Source organism: Schistocerca gregaria, chromosome 4 (genome assembly GCF_023897955.1).
Source record: "Schistocerca gregaria isolate iqSchGreg1 chromosome 4, iqSchGreg1.2, whole genome shotgun sequence".
Classification (NCBI taxonomy): domain Eukaryota; kingdom Metazoa; phylum Arthropoda; class Insecta; order Orthoptera; family Acrididae; genus Schistocerca; species Schistocerca gregaria.
In genome coordinates this window covers 532,752,434-532,770,437 of record NC_064923.1, presented here as the reverse complement: position 1 = coordinate 532,770,437, position 18,004 = coordinate 532,752,434, and the positions used below count along the sequence as shown (strand labels likewise).

At 42.3% G+C, this 18,004-nt stretch overlaps 1 protein-coding gene across 3 annotated transcripts in view; it reads left to right on the top strand.

Moving 5' to 3' along the window:
• Positions 1 to 18,004, top strand: part of LOC126267676 (nephrin-like) — a 468,973-nt gene that overhangs the window by 273,673 nt on the left and 177,296 nt on the right. For all 3 annotated transcript variants that reach the window (XM_049972976.1, XM_049972977.1, XM_049972978.1), the window contains exon 3: positions 15,501 to 15,709. In XM_049972976.1, coding sequence (XP_049828933.1) covers positions 15,501 to 15,709 — 209 coding nt within the window. The remainder of the gene's footprint in view (positions 1 to 15,500; positions 15,710 to 18,004) is intronic.

The window sequence follows — 18,004 nt, the reverse complement described above, 5'->3', positions numbered from 1 at the left end:
ACTCATTTGGCCTTCGTCGACGCTCACGAGAGTGACTTCCATCTGTCAAAGCAGCTCTCCAAAAAGTTTGTAAGTGGCTGTCATTCAGCTATATCATTTTTATGTTTGTCAATTACCAGAATTGTCTAGCGCGAATAGGACTTGCACAGTGAAGATTTCACCGAAGTTAATTAAGCATATATTCACATATATTTCATGCACCCAGAAAATCGAGAATCGCAGCGGTTTTTCCCTTTCTCGATATAGATTCTGGCAAGATACTGGTCCCGGGACAACTTTCATTTTGCGTTTGCATCCGGTAATGTCGTCTTTCATACTTTCGACGGATGATAGATGCAGTGTATGTTGTAACAGCAAAAGTTTTTATTATGTGCCACTTGTGTACTTAAAATTTAAAAATTTTCCGATTTTTTGCTCTAATTACATCTTGCTTCCTGCCAGATTTCATGATTTAACATCAAGGGGAAATATGCTATGACTTTTGATGAGTGAGTTTGCTAGTATCAAAATACCTCACATAAATCTCCTAATCTTTTTATCGCATCGACTTACAAACTTAAGGTTTTTACACTGCTGGAGGATCGTAGACCTTAGTAAGTGACATACATTTGACTTTGATACGCCAACCTGTTCACGAGATAAAGGCGTCTCAGCAGACGGACAGTTAAACAGACAGACGGATAAAAAATTACAAAAAAATATTTGTTCGTGTTATATGATTGCAAATTAACGAATTTCGAATTTTTTCCTTTACATGTTCAGTGAAATCTTTTATCATGGCGAATTTTGTGATTCCAGGTTAACGGGATGTACTGCGAGGTTCTGAAGATTGAGTTTCCAAGATTCAAAATATATGTCATAATTGGCAGAATTACTTGATTGAACTGAATTTGAAGGTTAAATGTCTTATACCACGAATGGATAATATACGAATGGATAATATACTTTATTATGTATCACAAATTTTGACTCGATACGCCACCTGTTCCAGAGAAAACGGGCTCTTAACTGACGTACAAACAGACAGACTGATCGATTAAAAGTGATAATAAAATGTCCATTTCGTGTGATATAACTAAAAATTAATGATTTTCATTTCCCTTTTTGTAGTGTAAAACTGTGTCTTGACAAATTTCTTGAATGTAGGTCATTAGGAAGTACCCCTTAGGGTTTGATGAGTGCGTTTCCGAATATCAATACATGTCACATTAATGGCCGTACCTCTTGATTGTATTGACTTAGAAGCTTAAAAACTTTATACCTCCAAGGGACAACATACAGGTACCTTCACATATTATATATATTTTTCCAGTGAGAAGGAGGTCGTGAAAGACGAACGAACAGAGAGGCGCATGACAAACAGAAAAAAATATATCTTAGTGTTACGTAATTATAAATTAATATTTTTCAGAAATTTTCCCTTCTCCAATTTTCATGTTTCAAGCTCAAAGAGAAGTACCCAATCGTTTTTAACAAGTGAAATTTCGACTATCAAAAATATTTGGCACAAATAGCGATATCTTCTTACCTTATTATGTAGCATAAATTTGTATAAATATTGCAGTTGATACAACAACCAGGATATATGATATGAAAACACAAGCAGGCTTGGTTGCAGTGCATTAGACCTTAATATGTGGCATGAATTTGAACGGAATTGATGAGCACGTTCCTAAGACAAGTGATTCTTAACAATGGGACGGACAGACATAATACGGACCACAAAGCAGTACTATAACGGTTCCGTTTTTGCAGATTGAGGCACGGAACCCTAAAATAATAGATAAAATTGTGAAGGCAATGAATTCCAATTTGTCTGCGAAGTACTTCATTTGTTTCTTTGCCACGTCATATGAGATTATTTCCTTAACATCTTTCAAAGTATTTGTGGCTTCTTCAAGTTCGTTAATGCTGATGTCAGCTGTGAGATCACCTTCGTCGTTCACGTTTTGCTTTAGTTGTTCCACCCCATATTTTTCAGTTAGACAAACGTTGTTTAGCACTGTTATCTGGACACAAGTGTACGTTCTCAAGAGCTAAGTGAGGTTTAGGACTTGCTCGTGTTATACATACATTATGCCTCGTCTTTAAGTTATCATGATACGCTGTATTTAATTTATTTGTTCATTCGTCCAGGGATCTTCTTTCAGTCATATATGATTTGTCACCATAGCGCACTGAAAGTAAGTGGGACAGAAGTATATATATACAGAAAATACATGAGTATGCTTTAAGAGGGTACCAAAGGTAGTTGGCCATGGCCTAAATGAAGGAACCATCCTGCCATTTGCTGAATTCTCTTAGCAAACTCACTGAAAACCCAAAACAGGATGGCTTGAAAAAAGCTAACTTCGTAGTCTTAATAACTGTAGAGCCCGATACGGTTGGTCCCTAGACTACAATGTCCTTTGATAGACTCGGTTTCACTCTTCATCAACCTACACATCAAAGGCCCCCACGGATGATTCGGGAAGCGTAAACTTGCCGTTGTACATTTTTATTTTTTGCCGTAGCTCCTTTCCATTAGGAAAACTGGCTCCCGGCCAGTAAACGTGTCACTATTCCCATGCCCTTCTTCATGTCCTCCGTTCAGCGCACCTGAACCACTGATTTAGGAGCTCCCCATCATGAATGAGATGTTTTTCTCAGGACATATCATGTATTGTGGGTTCTTGGCACATGACTTTCTTAGAAAAGCATTACTGTATTGAAATGTGGCAAGGTTATGTAGTTATCCCCTTTTCATTATTATCACTAACATGAATCATCTATATAATCTTTGATGTTTAGTAGCATTTTTTATAAAGAGCATATGAGGCCTTTTTAGACAGACGTATTTTAGAAATAATGTTCATCTCTCTCGGCAATTTATTGTTCAGTATTTTCCGTGATAGAAAATGTTCTTCTCAGCTTTGATTTGTTTCTCTGTTTTTAATGTAAGTCCAAACTGATTGCGTGTAGAACTATTAGTGAAATACTTCGTAATATTTTCCCTGCGATACACAACAAACTGGTAGATATACGCCGTTGGCGCAGTAAGGACACCAGTTTCTTAAATGTTTCTTTACAGTAAGGCTAACTATACTTCTAGTTATCGTTCTTGTGGCCTTTTTTGTAGTTTAATAATTCTGTTCAAGTTTTGCATTATAGAAAAAATCCTATTACTATGAATAAAATGTATGTAAGATTACTCTGTCACCAGAAGACATTGCCTGTTACATACAAATGATAGAACCCTAAGAGCAAAACATGCAGGAGACATTCTTTTTGCTAGCATCTTTGTGTGTTCATTCCAAGTTAACTGACATTCAACAACGGTCCTTAAGAATCATGTGCTTGTTCCACTGTCTATGAATTAATCACTTATGCTTAACGTGACAGAGTCGTGTTCTCCCATTATGCTGAAGTGCATACTGATTGTTTTCTTATGTTCAGTATTAAATTTATTACATACTGCCCAACCGTAAACATCCTTCAAAGTTTCATTTCCTTTTTTTAATAAGAGTTCTGTTTTATCAGCTACTATTATGTTGCTTCCATTAGCAAAAGAGAACTTCTCCTCCACGTCTCATACTGTCTGGTCAGTTATTCATACTTTTAAGATCAGAAGTAGACCCTTACTCTCACCTTAGAAACATGTGTTTATACACTCCTGGAAATGGAAAAAAGAACACATTGACACCGGTGTGTCAGACCCACCATACTTGCTACGGACACTGCGAGAGGGCTTTACATGCAATGATCACACGCACGGCACAGCGGACACACCAGGAACCGCGGTGTTGGCCGTCGAATGGCTCTAGCTGCGCAGCATTTGTGCACCGCCGCCGTCAGTGTCAGCCAGTTTGCCGTGGCATACGGACCGCAGCGACGCACAGATGCACGCCAAGACCGTAGGATCCTACGCAGTGCCGTAGGGGACCGCACCGCCACTTCCCAGCAAATTAGGGACACTGTTGCTCCTGGGGTATCGGCGAGGACCATTCGCAACCGTCTCCATGAAGCTGGGCTACGGTCCCGCACACCGTTAGGCCGTCTTCCGCTCACGCCCCAACATCGTGCAGCCCGCCTCCAGTGGTGTCGCGACAGGCGTGAATGGAGGGACGAATGGAGACGTGTCGTCTTCAGCGATGAGAGTCGCTTCTGCCTTGGTGCCAATGATGGTCGTATGCGTGTTTGGCGCCGTGCAGGTGAGCGCCACAATCAGGACTGCATACGACCGAGGCACACAGGGCCAACACCCGGCATCATGGTGTGGGGAGCGATCTCCTACACTGGTCGTACACCTCTGGTGATCGTCGAGGGGACACTGAATAGTGCACGGTACATCCAAACCGCCATCGAACCCATCGTTCTACCATTCCTAGACCGGCAAGGGAACTTGCTGTTCCAACAGAACAATGCACGTCCGCATGTATCCCGTGCCACCCAACGTGCTCTAGAGGGTGTAAGTCAACTAACCTGGCCAGCCAGATCTCCGGTTCTGTCCCCCATTGAGCATGTTTGGGACTGGATGAAGCGTCGTCTCACGCGGTCAGCACGTCCAGCACGAACGCTGGTCCAACTGAGTCGCCAGGCGGAAATGGCATGGCAAGCCGTTCCACAGGACTACATCCAGCATCTCTACGATCGTCTCCATGGGAGAATAGCAGCCTGCATTGCTGCGAAAGGTGGATATACACTGTACTAGTGGCGACATTGTGCATGCTCGGTTGCCTGTGTCTATGTGCCTGTGGTTCTGTCAGTGTGATCATGTGATGTATCTGACCCCAGGAATGTGTCAATAAAGTTTCCCCTTCCTGGAACAATGAATTCACGGTGTTCTTATTTCAATTTGAAGGACTATATGTATCTTGTGTGACGATTGTGTACTAAAAATGTATCATCTTCCTTCTACATAAGATTGAAACCGTTCGTCTGCGACACCCCTTATACCAAGTGCTTTTATACTCTTTGGTAATATTTTTTGGTCAGCAGTGTCAAAAAGCCATGCATAAATGAAAGAATACGTCTTTGAGATAGTCATCTTCGTTAAGAGCCTCAAGTACAACGTTGTGAACTCTCTAACGGTCCATACTACACTTCTCCCACAATATGAATCAAACTGGACTTCGTTAAAAAGGTTGCATTCATTCTTATCTTTCAGAACGCTGACAGTGGTAAAAGTGGCCTGTAGACTACAGTGCACCTCACACTACTTTTCTTTAGTTGGAAAGTAGAAAGCGCTTTAGGCATTCTAGGAAAACACCTCATCTAAAGCACACATTTATTCTATTAGTTAATGGCGTTGCTATGTTTTCTGTGTATGCCTTCAGAATATGGGCTAGAATTTATACCTGCAGACGTCTTATTCACTTGATTCCTTTTTGTCTCTCTCACTTCAAACTCTTCCACGGGGAGCAACGTCTCTGTGCTCGCTCCGTAAGTCAGTGAGGGTGACACAGGTTTTCTAAGAATATTTTGTAACAGCTTCTTTTCTACACAGCCATTTACAAATCTCCACAGTCCCTGAGAACTTTCTATCATTCTACCCTCATCCTTAAATTGACTGTTATTTTTCAGTGTACCCAACTTTAGTTTCTTCTTACACTACGTGATCAAAAGTATCCGGACCAACCCAAAACCGTACCTTCATCATATTAGGTGTAATGTGCTGCCACCAACTACCAGGTACTCCAAATACGCGACATCCGTAGTGATTAAACATTATGAGAGGGCAGAATGGGGAGCACCGCGGAGCTCACGGACTTCGAACGTGGTCAGGAGATAGGGTGTCACTAGGGTCAAACGTCTGTATGCAAGATTTCGACACTCGAAAACATCCCTAGGACCACTGTTTCCGATGTGATAGTGAAGTTGAAACGTGAAGAGACACGTACAGCACAAAAGCGTATAGGCAAATCTCGTCTGTTGACTGTCAGAGACCGCCGATAGTTGAAGAGCGTCGTAATGTGTGATAGGCAGGGGGCCGGCCGGGTTGGCCGAGCGGATCTAGGCGCTACAGTCTGGAACCACGCGACCGCTACGGTCGCAGGTTCGAATCCTCCCTCGGGCATGGATGTGTGTGATATCCTTAGGTTAGTTATGTTTAAGTCGTTGTAAGATCTAGGGGACTGATGACTTCAAACGTTAAGTCCCATAGTGCTCAGAGCCACTTGAACCACTTGAAAATAGGCAGAAATCTATCCAGACCATCATACAGGAATTACATGCTGCATTAGGATCCGCTAACACTACTATGACAGTTAGGCGGGAGGTGAGAAAATTTGGATTTCATGGTCGAGTGGGTGCTAATAAATCACACATCACGCCAGTAAATGCCGAACGACACCCAGCTTAGTGTAAGGAGCGTGAATATTGGACGATTAAACAGTAGAAAAACGTTGTGCGTAGTGCCGAATCGCGGTACACAATGTGGCGATTCTACGGCAAGATGTGGGAATGGCGAATTCACGGTGAATGCCATCTGCCAGCGTGTGTAGTGCCAACATTAAAATTCGAAGGGGGTGGTGTGCATCACTACGTGGACAATGGGCTGCCATTCCCCAAGGAACCACCCAGCACTCGACTGAACGCGTGCCTGCGACAGTGGAAGCTGTCATCAAGACTATGAGTTGGGCAAGACCAATTGAAATCCGGTGTTATCGATGGAGGACGCCACAAGTTTGTGTCATTTTCAGCCAGGTGTCCAGATACTTTTGATCACATAGTGTATGTAACATCCAACAGTACTTTGCTTTTGTTTTCTATACTGTATATAATATTGCGATTCAGCGATTTTTGGCAACAAGCAGCAGTCTACTGTACATTATATTACTCCTGAGCTTGCAATCTGCTTAGTGCATAAGTGTACCGATTTTGTAAAAAAATTAGAGGTACGCCTTGGAGGTGTTTCAAAGACCAACAGGTCAGTTATAGTTCTTAGCTGCTGCTGCAGAAGGAGCTACTTAAGAAAATGCTTCCTCAAAACTTCATTCACAAAATTTGTAGAATTTAAATAACTTAGCATCGGTATTGTTCACAATACACTCGTGATCCCAGTGTTAATTTGCTATTGGCCCAGAGAAGGTGTGTACTTCGAGTTCAGAGAAGATCCTTTGGTAGGTCTACTAATCTGAAGATAATTCATTTTTTAGTTAGTTAACTGAACAAAGTAGATGAAGATAACAAAGTTATTACTAATCAACAATATATACTCTCATATTATCTATAGCAGTCACACCGTGCTCCGGTAGTTTTTGAATTCCATGCCTGACGAAAGCTACTGATTCGGTCTTCAATATAAGTTTAATGTTTATATTCTTCCACAAAGAAATTATAGTGGTAGCTGATCTGTAAAGACCGACAAAGTGGAAACGTTCGGTTGGGATGGATTCCCAGAGAGGCTCATAAAGGAAGAAAGAAGGAAGTTTAGGGTTTACCGTCCCATCGAAAACGAGGTGATCAGAGACGGAGTCCAGGGTCGGTTTATTTCAAGGATGGGGAAGGAAATCTGCCTTGCCCTTGCAAGGAAACCATCCTAGCATTTGCCTGGAGTTATTTTGGGAAGTCATTAGAATGCCGGCGCGCGTTCTCGTATAGCAGGATTACTTGGCTCAGATTTCTTGTTTGCTTTTCTACATCTACATCTACATCCGTACTCCGCAAGCCACCTGACGGTGTGTGGCGGAGGGTACCCTGAGTACCTCTATCGGTTCTCCCTTCTATTCCAGTCTCGTATTGTACGTGGAAAGAAGGATTGTCGGTATGCTTCTGTGTGGGCTCTAATCTCTCTGATTTTATCCTCATGGTCTCTTCGCGAGATATACGTAGGAGGGAGCAATATACTGCTTGACTCTTCGGTGAAGGTATGTTGTCGAAACTTTAACAAAAGCCCGTACCGAGCTACTGAGCGTCTCTCCTGCAGAGTCTTCCACTGGAGTTTATCTATCATCTCCGTAACGCTTTCGCAATTACTAAATGATCCTGTAACGAAGCGCGCTGCTGTCCGTTGGATCTTCTCTATCTCTTCTATCAACCCTACCTGGTGCGGATCCCACACTGCTGAGCAGTATTCAAGCATTGGGCGAACAAGCGTACTGTAACCTACTTCCTTTGTTGTCGGATTGCATTTCCTTAGGATTCTTCCAATGAATCTCAGTCTGGCATCTGCTTTACCGACGATCAACTTCATATGATCATTCCATTTTAAATCACTCCTAATGCGTACTCCCAGATAATTTATGGAATTAACTGCTTCCAGTTGCTGACCTGCTATTTTGTAGCTAAATGATAAGGGACCTATCTTTCTATGTATTCGCATCACATTACACTTCGCTACATTGAGATTCAATTGCCATTCCGTGCACCATGCGTCAATTCGCTGCAGATCCTCCTGCATTTCAGTACAATTTTCCATTGTTGCAACCTTTCGATACACCACAGCATCATCTGCAAAAAGCCTCAGTGAACTTCCGATGTCATCCACCAGGTCATTTATGTATATTGTGAATAGCAACGGTCCTATGACACTCCCCTGCGGCACACCTGAAATCACTCTTACTTCGGAAGACTTCTCTCCATTGAGAATGACGTGCTGCGTTCTGTTATCTAGGAACTCCTCAATCCAATCACACAATTGATCTGATAGTCCGTATGCTCTTACTTTGTTCATTAAACGACTGTGGGGAACTGTGTCAAACGCCTTGCGGAAGTCAAGAAACACGGCATCTACCTGTGAACCCGTGTCTAAGGCCCTCTGAGTCTCGTGGACGAATAGCGCGAGCTGGCTTTCACACGATCGTCTTTTTCGAAACCCATGCTGATTCCTACAGAGTAGATTTCTAGTCTCCAGAAAAGACATTATACTCGAACATAATACGTGTTCCAAAATTCTACAACTGATCGACGTTAGAGATATAGGTCTATAGTTCTGCACATCTGTTCGACGTCCCTTCTTGAGAACGGGGATGACCTGTGCCCTTTTCCAATCCTTTGGAACGCTTCGCTCTTCTAGAGACCTACGGTACACCGCTGCAAGAAGGGGGGCAAGTTCCTTCGCGTACTCTGTGTAAAATCGAACTGGTATCCCATCAGGACCAGCGGCCTTTCCTCTTTTGAGCGATTTTAATTGTTTCTCTATCCCTCTGTCGTCTACTTCGATATCTACCATTTTGTCAACTGTGCGACAATCTAGAGAAGGAAGCAAGGGCTCTTAGTTCTGGCAACAGATGACAGCTGCTGTGGACACACATGTGGGATGGAGTTAGTAACACGAAACACCATCTTTGAGCTACTCGATGCATAACATTACACACTGACTTCTGTTTCAGAGCGTTTTATTAGGACTCAATCATTATTTTATAAATTTAGCATTTAGTTTTTTTCAAATCCCCGTCATGACATCTTGATTCAAATTTCCTGTGACCTTCTTAAACTGATTAAAGAAATTTCCATAATCTTTCCTTTCGAAAAGCACGGCTGATTTCCTTCTTCATCCTTACCAATTGTTTTTCGTCTATAATAATCTCATCATCAATGGAATTTTTAATTATAATCTAGCTTCCATTCTTTTATTCCACAATATTATCAACTCAATGTACCTGCCTCACTATGGTTAAACGGTCACATTTCATCACATTTGCCAACAATCACGTACGCGGACCATAGCGCTATACAGATAAAACGTTGTTCACCTAAACCTGCTGATCTTCTTGATTATGGCGAATAATACTTGTACGTCTTATATGAAACAAGGATAGTATTTTCAGAGATAATTTCTTCGATGCACACACTCCATATACTGCACATATGTTTCCAGCTCTATCCGCGTCCTGCATTCCTCTATCAAATCCATAAAAAGTAAAAGGTCATCATTGTTGAACTTTTCCGTTTCATGCTACTATGTCACGCTTCAAGAGTATTCCTCATATCAGTCAAGTATGCTACAATCATTACGTCATTGCAAGAACAACTAGACGATCTCAAATACAAATGACGATAATTAAAGGTACTGAAAACTTCCTGCGTGACAACACGCCGAACAAAATTTCTAAGAATTTATCCACCAACCTGAATTTCTTACGTAACCTTTTTTTCCAAAATAGTACAGCATATACTTCAGCACTCTTCACATCAAATGTTGCGTTAGCAGTGGTTGCAAAGCTGTTGCCAATGTCGTTGTATTAGAAGAAATAAGAGTTTTAAAAAACAAAAGAATGAGTACTCTCGATATTTAGGATTTGCGTTTACACCACTTTTTCCGCCTGAATGGTGTCAGGACCGTGCCACCTCTGTCAATTGCACAGTCTCTTGCAAGATGTTGCGGTGTCTTACTTACTCAGGTAGGTCAGTCATCGATCTCATGTTGTGGGAGAGCAAGTCCACAGCAGGATTTGAACCGAGGCCTACCAGCATTTGTTCTCTCTCCGTCGGGTATATTAGTTATATGCGCTTGCCCAGTTAAGTGCCGGCTGTCGGCGGTATGTATTCAGTCAGCCACATTCACATTCGTCAGTATCTGAGCTTCTCTCTTTGGGATCTCAGGGACACAACATAATCCAGTCAGGAACTGCGCAACAACTACAACGGCATGTGGTCCACATCTCCGTCCGAGACGTCATTATACTCAACACCAACGCGTACTCCACGCTCTTAGCACTCGCATAGCTCCACGCCATAAGCTCAAGACAGATCCCCTTCTAGAGAGTTCTGTGAACAGCTTGTTCTGAGGCATTTCTTCCTCTCAAATGGATGTAACACTTATCCTGTTCTTTCTGGGGTTGGTACAGCAACCAGTATGTGTGATATGAAGAAACACTCAGCCTTGGTAGCAGCGTTAAAATTTCCCAAAGAAGCGTTTCATCTTTATTTAGGCATCTTCCGATTTGCCTACAGAGAAATACAAAATTTCATAACAGTGGCCTGACCCCATTTAATGAGATTGGATTACTAAGACAATATAAAAGAACCTACTGATGTTTGATAATCCAATTTCAAAAAATGGGATCACGGCACTTTTATGAAATTCTATATTTGTTCTGTAGACGTTTACGAAGATACCTAAAGAAAGATGAAATACGTCATTGGAATATAACAAAAATAAATACTTAACATTGCAACCAAGGCTGCTTGTTTCTTCATAACAATGGATGTGTTACTAATGTTCAGTGAGATGTATACTGACTGAACTCCTCTAACCACTTCAAGGTTAAATTCTTCTGAATGTGGTTCTGCTGTCCTACGTCCATTCATTATACGAATATAAAAATTGTGGAACAAAGTTTTTGTGGCCGCATAAATGACTTTGGAATAATTTTTGTGCTATAAATACCCATACCAAGTAGAGTCACAGTGGTAGTTATCGTAATCTGATGTACAGACAGAAAAAGATTGTGTGAAAGTAGAAGACAGAGTTTCAAAGTGATAAGTTGAATCCGGGAAACCGTAAGAGTGTAGACGGACTTAGCATCTCATAATATTAACAGACTCAAATATTGTCCTCTTTCGTCTAACTTGCTACTAAAGTTACACACTGTCACAGATCCAATTTTATACACTAATGAGCCAAAACGCAAAACGTAACGATCAGTGCCGTGAATGAGGGCTTATTATGCTATAATAAAACATTTCAATCGGAGCAGAGCCTAATGGGGCTGTCTTTGTGTGACAACAAGGGCAACAAATAGAGAAGTCACAAATAACGACTACTTTGAGAAAGGGTGTAGTGTTGTGACCGGCATCTGGCAACGGTCATCTGGGAAGTAGTGAAACTCCTCCACTGTTCGAGTGGTTCTGTAGGGATCATATATGGAAAGTGGTTGAAAAATTGTAAAATTTGAAAATAAGCGAGACGTTATTGGACCGCCATGCCGCATTAACGAACGTGGAGGTCTGAGGCATTCCCGCTCTGTATAGCAGCATAGCTGGCGATCTGTCGCAGATCTGCAGATCAAGCACAAAGCGGGTGCGGACGCAAGTGGTACCGCAGCAGGCAACCTCTTAATATTCTCATGGTGACCAAAAGACCTCCTAAATTACGACTGCTACGCGCAAAGGATCATCAAGATTTGTGTTGCCACGTGTGATAAACCACGTTTCTTGTTACACGAGAAACATGGTCGTGTCAGCATGCGTTATCATACACGAACGGCTGCTCGAAAATTGTACCTCGGCATGGAGGCAGGCCGTTAGCGGCTATATTGTACTTTTGGCGGACGTTGACCTGGCTTCCGTAAGACCTGTGGTAGTAGTCAAGGGAACCATGACACCTACCATTTACCCTAGCCTTACTGCCACCCACGACCATACATTCTTGTTCGATACAGGGTGACAATTATTGAACTATATGAATTAATTCGTCATATCTTCCTGGCGGTTTGCTTTAAGACTTTCAATCTGCACTGTTGGGCGCGTGGCATGATGTAATCAACAGCCGCATGAAGATTTGATTGCGACTTTCATTCGGTTGGGTTCTTCAGTAAGCAAAAATGGTGCATTTGGAGGACTGTGAATCCGCATTTCGCCCTCGAGAAGTGACGGGTGACTACGTGGTGTGCACTGTCCAATCATGGAGTAATCGGTGCGATATTCCTTGATGGCACGGTGACTAGTAATCGCTACTTGTCCAATATCCAAAGTGACTCTGATTTCGGCAATATGCGAGACGGAGCTCGACCCTCTCGAAGCAGGCGAGTGTTTGATGTCCTGGAGGGGCACTTTGAGGACCGCATTCTGGCCCTGGACTACCCAGAGGCACTGGCACGGGTCTCGATGAGCCGCATAATCTCCGGATCTGAATATACTCAACTCCTTCTTGTGGGGATATGTTAAAGACAACGTGTACAGCAACAAACCCTAAACCATTGACGAACGCAAACCAGCCGTTAAGGAGGTTATCGCCAGCATAGATGTTCCGACACTTCAGCGGGTCGTGTAGAATTTGTCTATTCGACAGCGCCACATCATCGCCAATGATCGAACGCGCTGTAACCTAAATCCGAATATCTGTAGTGACGTTTATATAGTGATAAAGTTTGTGCAGGCCGTAGTTTGTAACTAATTTACTTTTGTTTCATATAGTTGAATAATTGAAACTCTGTACCTACTTCATCACGTTGGAATCTTCCAGCAAGATACGAACAGCTATTTTAAGAAGGTTAAAATAGTTTTGCAATGCTTTGAAAAGCATGACTATCAACTCACGTTTATATTTTAACCACCAAATTCACCTGATCTGAACGTACTGGAGCGTATCTGGGACGCTATCGAGCGCCATCTCCGCACTCACAAGCCTCTGACCTGAAAAATACTGGAACTGCGTAACCTCTTAGTAGATACCTAGTGCCATATACTGTATGCCCAGACTAAGTTGACACACTACGTGGTGGCTGATGTGAGTGACTGTAAATGGGGATGCCATTAAATTCGCTCCCACCACCTATTGCGTTAAGTGTCAACTAGTTTGCGCATGTAGTACGTCGGGAATTTTGCAAGGAGTTTTCGAATGTATCTCATGCAGAATTGCTGCTGTGTTGCTTTTCAAATTTAGACCAATGCGTTGTTAATCAGTTGGTAATCGGTATGCATGCGACAGCATGCGTACCTAGTAAGTTACAAAACGTCGCGCATAAAAGCGTCATAATCCTGTGGGCATATCTCGGGTTCTATTGCTGATAATAAGGTATGGTGAAATGTTTTGGATAGCCCTTGAGCTACGGACCATTTGTAAACGCAACAGAAGCATCTCATTAGTATATTGTACAGTTCCTCCTGCTTACACAAATGGAGGAAAGCGGTTGGTTGTTTTTACAATTTATGTGGACTACAGCGAACTTGGTGGGACTAAGAGACATCATTAGTTCATTAGTGGTTTGGCAGTATATCCCAAGAAAGGTTTTTACTATATTTTCTCCGTCACCAGTGAACCAAAACCCAGCCGAGAATTCCAAGACGGCTATGCACAGGAAGAGGTTGAAATTGGTATGATATGGCCTTAAAATCCTGACCTCGAATAACCTTGAAAACTTTATCCGTTTCCGAGGTATAGAGGTTAAAATCTATCCTACTTGTACACTAAAATATGGTCTGAGGCTAAAACTTAGTTTATAAAATGACGTAGCCTGCAGAAATATGCTGTAAAGTCTCACCTTTATCACCTAGGAACTCCTTGTTGTAGTATCGAAACACATGCAATTTTCTTTTGCACGTAAAATCCGGTATGATGTGTAAAATAGATTTTGCTTTATTTCTGTTTCACACAATTAAACTGACATAATTTGGGTGTCCAATACATTTCGGTTCATATGAGTTACATGCCCTGTTGCAGTAGGGAATATAAGGAAACCAGCGAAAAAATGTTCTTATCGGAGCCCAAGAAAGGGAAATATGCTCTTGTTTAAAACACTCTGACTAAAAAATGGGATAGCCGTTGTCAAAATGCCTCTGAGCACTATGTGACTTAACTTCTGAGGTTATCAGCCGCCTAGAACTTAGAAGTAATTAAACCTAAGCAACCTAAGGACATCACACACATCCATGCCAGAAGCAGGATTCGAACCTGCGACCGTAGCGGTCGCTCGCCTCCAGACTGTAGCGCCTAGAACCGCACGGCCACTAACCGCCGGCTAGCCGTTCCTCAGCAACTTAAAATTTTTTTCGTAAAATTATGGTAATCGAATATAATCATACTTTATTGTGTTCAGAGAGAAAAAGACAGTTTCAGTGGCAAAGAAAGAGACAGAAAAGTGATCAATACTGGAATTAGGCAGCAGTTGTATTACTGAAAGAGTAAAGAAGTCAATGGCAGTGAGAGAGAGAGAGAGGGACACCGTGGCAATGGAATGTAGTTGACAGTGCTACAACAGTGCTAGGAAAATTGTGAAGGAGACATTGCCAGGTTTGAGGATTAAAGATACGCTCGGCGAGAAATGGTGATAAGGGGAGATAGACTGTATGGCACTGACAACAGATGACAGAGAGATCGTGACAGAGAGAAGAGACAGCAGCAGTAGGAAGGAAGGAATGAGATGTTATTGCAAAGCAAAAGGGAAACAGTGGAAGTGAGAGATGGTTGCGACGCAGGAGACAATGTCAGTGAATCACAAGCAGATAATTACAGTGAGTTGGGCTGAATGAGTGAGTGAGAAAGGGTACCTTCGAATGGATGAGTATGGGCGACTTACAGCGATGGAGTAGCGGATGTGAATGAGTTACAGTTAGGAAGATCTCGTGGGAGTTTTAAGTGAGTTTTGGGTTAAGAAAAGGATAGATATGTTCGCAAGCCAAAATTTTTGGAAACTTTTTAAAGGTGCTGAGGAATGTGGAATGAGGTAGCTGGTACCCGACTTTTCAGTGAGAGTCTTTTAAAGATACAGAAATATATTGGCTTTTTTTCTGCTATGATAGGGACATTTGTCCGCTGGTAATTTTTCGGCTAATCAGTGTAGCTAATGATTTAGTATGAAAGTAGTCAATTAATAGTGAGCAGAGATAGCTGTTAGAGACTGGTTGTTTATGTGCAGCGTGGACGCGCGCGGTAAGCCGGTGGAGCAGGCGAAGCACTGGTCTGAGGAGGCGACGCTGGCGGGGCGCGCCTACTTCCGCTTCCAGGAGCGGCCGGCGCGCCTCACGCTGGAGAGCGTGCGCGACGCCGACTCCGGCGCCTACCGCTGCCGCGTCGACTTCCGGCGCTCGCCCACCCGCAACTCCAAGGTCAACCTCAGCGTCATCAGTACGTACCGCTTGCCGCACCTGCCCGCATCATTTACTACTCACTTCCTGACCGTGTTATACCAACTAGCTTTCTTTTCGCTGCTTTTCCGAATTTTATTTTACTACAAGCTGTGCAGTGCATGCGTTGCAGAACCGATTTTCTATGTAATTAGCTACACATATAATAACTAGACACATTTACATGGACAAAATAAATCAAAGACTACGACTTTTTGTGCAATTAATTAAATTTCAGAAAGTTAATTTAAGTGCTTTAGTATACAATATTTTGCTCTCTATATCTTCTGCAAAAAATAAAGGTCGCTGCCAGCAGCTACACTCACGTGCACGTATGTTACACAAATGTCACATGTAGCTATAACACACATACGTATAACATATTTCACACGTATTTGCAGACATACGATAGTTGTCTGATAAGTTTTGTAAAAAAAAAGTTCAACCTGGGGCTAAGTCTAGTGAAAAGGGTGGATAAGGAACCAAATCAAAGCCTAAATCATGTATTTTCGCTATAGTTGTCGCTGATGTGTGGGATGGTGCAGTATCGTGGTGAAAGAGCACATTTTACCTACCAACCTCGACCTTCTTTCAGCCAACGTAAGATTCAGACGATGCACCAATAAGTATAACAGGTCCAGTTACGACTGTGCCTCTTTCCATGTGATTTATGAGGAATACTCCTTGGTAATCCTAAAGAAACGAGAGTTATCACGTTACCAGCAGTCTTCGTCCATTGTTTTAGCTTTCGTTTCGACTTTGGTGTATAATGATAATTTCCTAAACCGTCCCAGATTGGCGAAAAAATCTTGCAGATTCGATGAAACATCGGCAGCCATTGCGCTGAAAATCTGAGAGGGATGCGCGTTTAGTCGACTGTAAGCAATCGCGGCACCAACGTCGTACACAGCTTCTTCATAGCCAGTTCTCCGTCCTGGATATTATGCATTCACTCAGCTGAGATGCCTACACTCTCACAAATCTCACTAATTATTATTCAGCAGTCTTGCATTACCGCACCATCAATTCTGGCAGTGGTTTCCTTTGTGGTGACCTCACTTCGACGGCCGGAGTGCACTTCGTCTTTGGTACTTGTCTGGCCACATTTAAATTCATTAATCCAAAACGTAATAGTCTTCACTTAAAGCTCAGAGTCAGCGTCAATTTCAACCAATCCTGTTTTGATTTCTGCGTCAGTCGAACGCTTCAAATGTAAATGTTTAATAGCCACAAAAGAGTCGGTTTTCTGTATTCTCAATCGCAGACAAAATACTGACCACTTCAGACGGCTTTCAGTCATGAACTGGACGCTACACGTTTTTAGATTCTGTAAACCATCCTTGGAATACTAAGGGCTTACCAACTACGAAGGGTCAACAAATGTTCCATTATTTCATGGAAATTTACCGGATTTAAGAGAAACCTTCGTATTTCTTCGTGTATCGAGGAGTTTTGTCCTGCAATTTCATCTGCACTGCGAGGAAATTGCCAGTAAGGTGTTTGTCGTTTCGAGAATGAGCTGTCGCAGTCAAGTGTCTACTTATACGAGGTTTCCCGTCATTCGACTCTAGATAGGGCACAAAATGTCTCTGTGGTATTCACCTGTATGGCATGGTCTTTGGTTCCGAAACAGGCTTGAAAAGTTATTCACTGAGTGCAGTGTGAGTATTCACGATGTGTTCGATGCGTTGAAGAATACTTAATATTTTTCAAGTATTCCAAAACACTTAATTAGAGGTACGGAGTAGCAACAGGTCTTATTTCTACATGTCAGTCTTTAATGTCAAACAATGAGTCATGTATACAAATAACGAGTCACGGATATTCGACGTTGATTTGAAACCGCTCCAGTTGTTCCTGAGCTACGCTTCTGTGTAGGCTTCTTCATCCCAAACTCTCAACAGTAGCTGTGCTAGAAGTGTGAATTTTACCAGACAGAAAATACTGTATGTGCCTGTTATAGTGGGAATTACTTCAGGCGTTAGGCAGATATGCTGATATTTCACTGTCTTTGCACCCTGCCCCGTCCACTCCATACCCAAACTCTAGAGGTGAAGCGTCATCCTGACTCTCAACAGTAGATGCATGGATCAAGATAATTAAGAAATTCGCTCTAATATCAGTCGTTGTCGAATAATTTTAAATGTCACTCATCTCACCCCACCCCAACCCGTACAGGTACTTGGGATATATTATTCCCTTAATATTTTTGTACAGATAATGAGTCACGCATAGACAACATTTGATTTAAATTGCTCCGAGTCACGCATAGACAACATTTGATTTAAATTGCTCC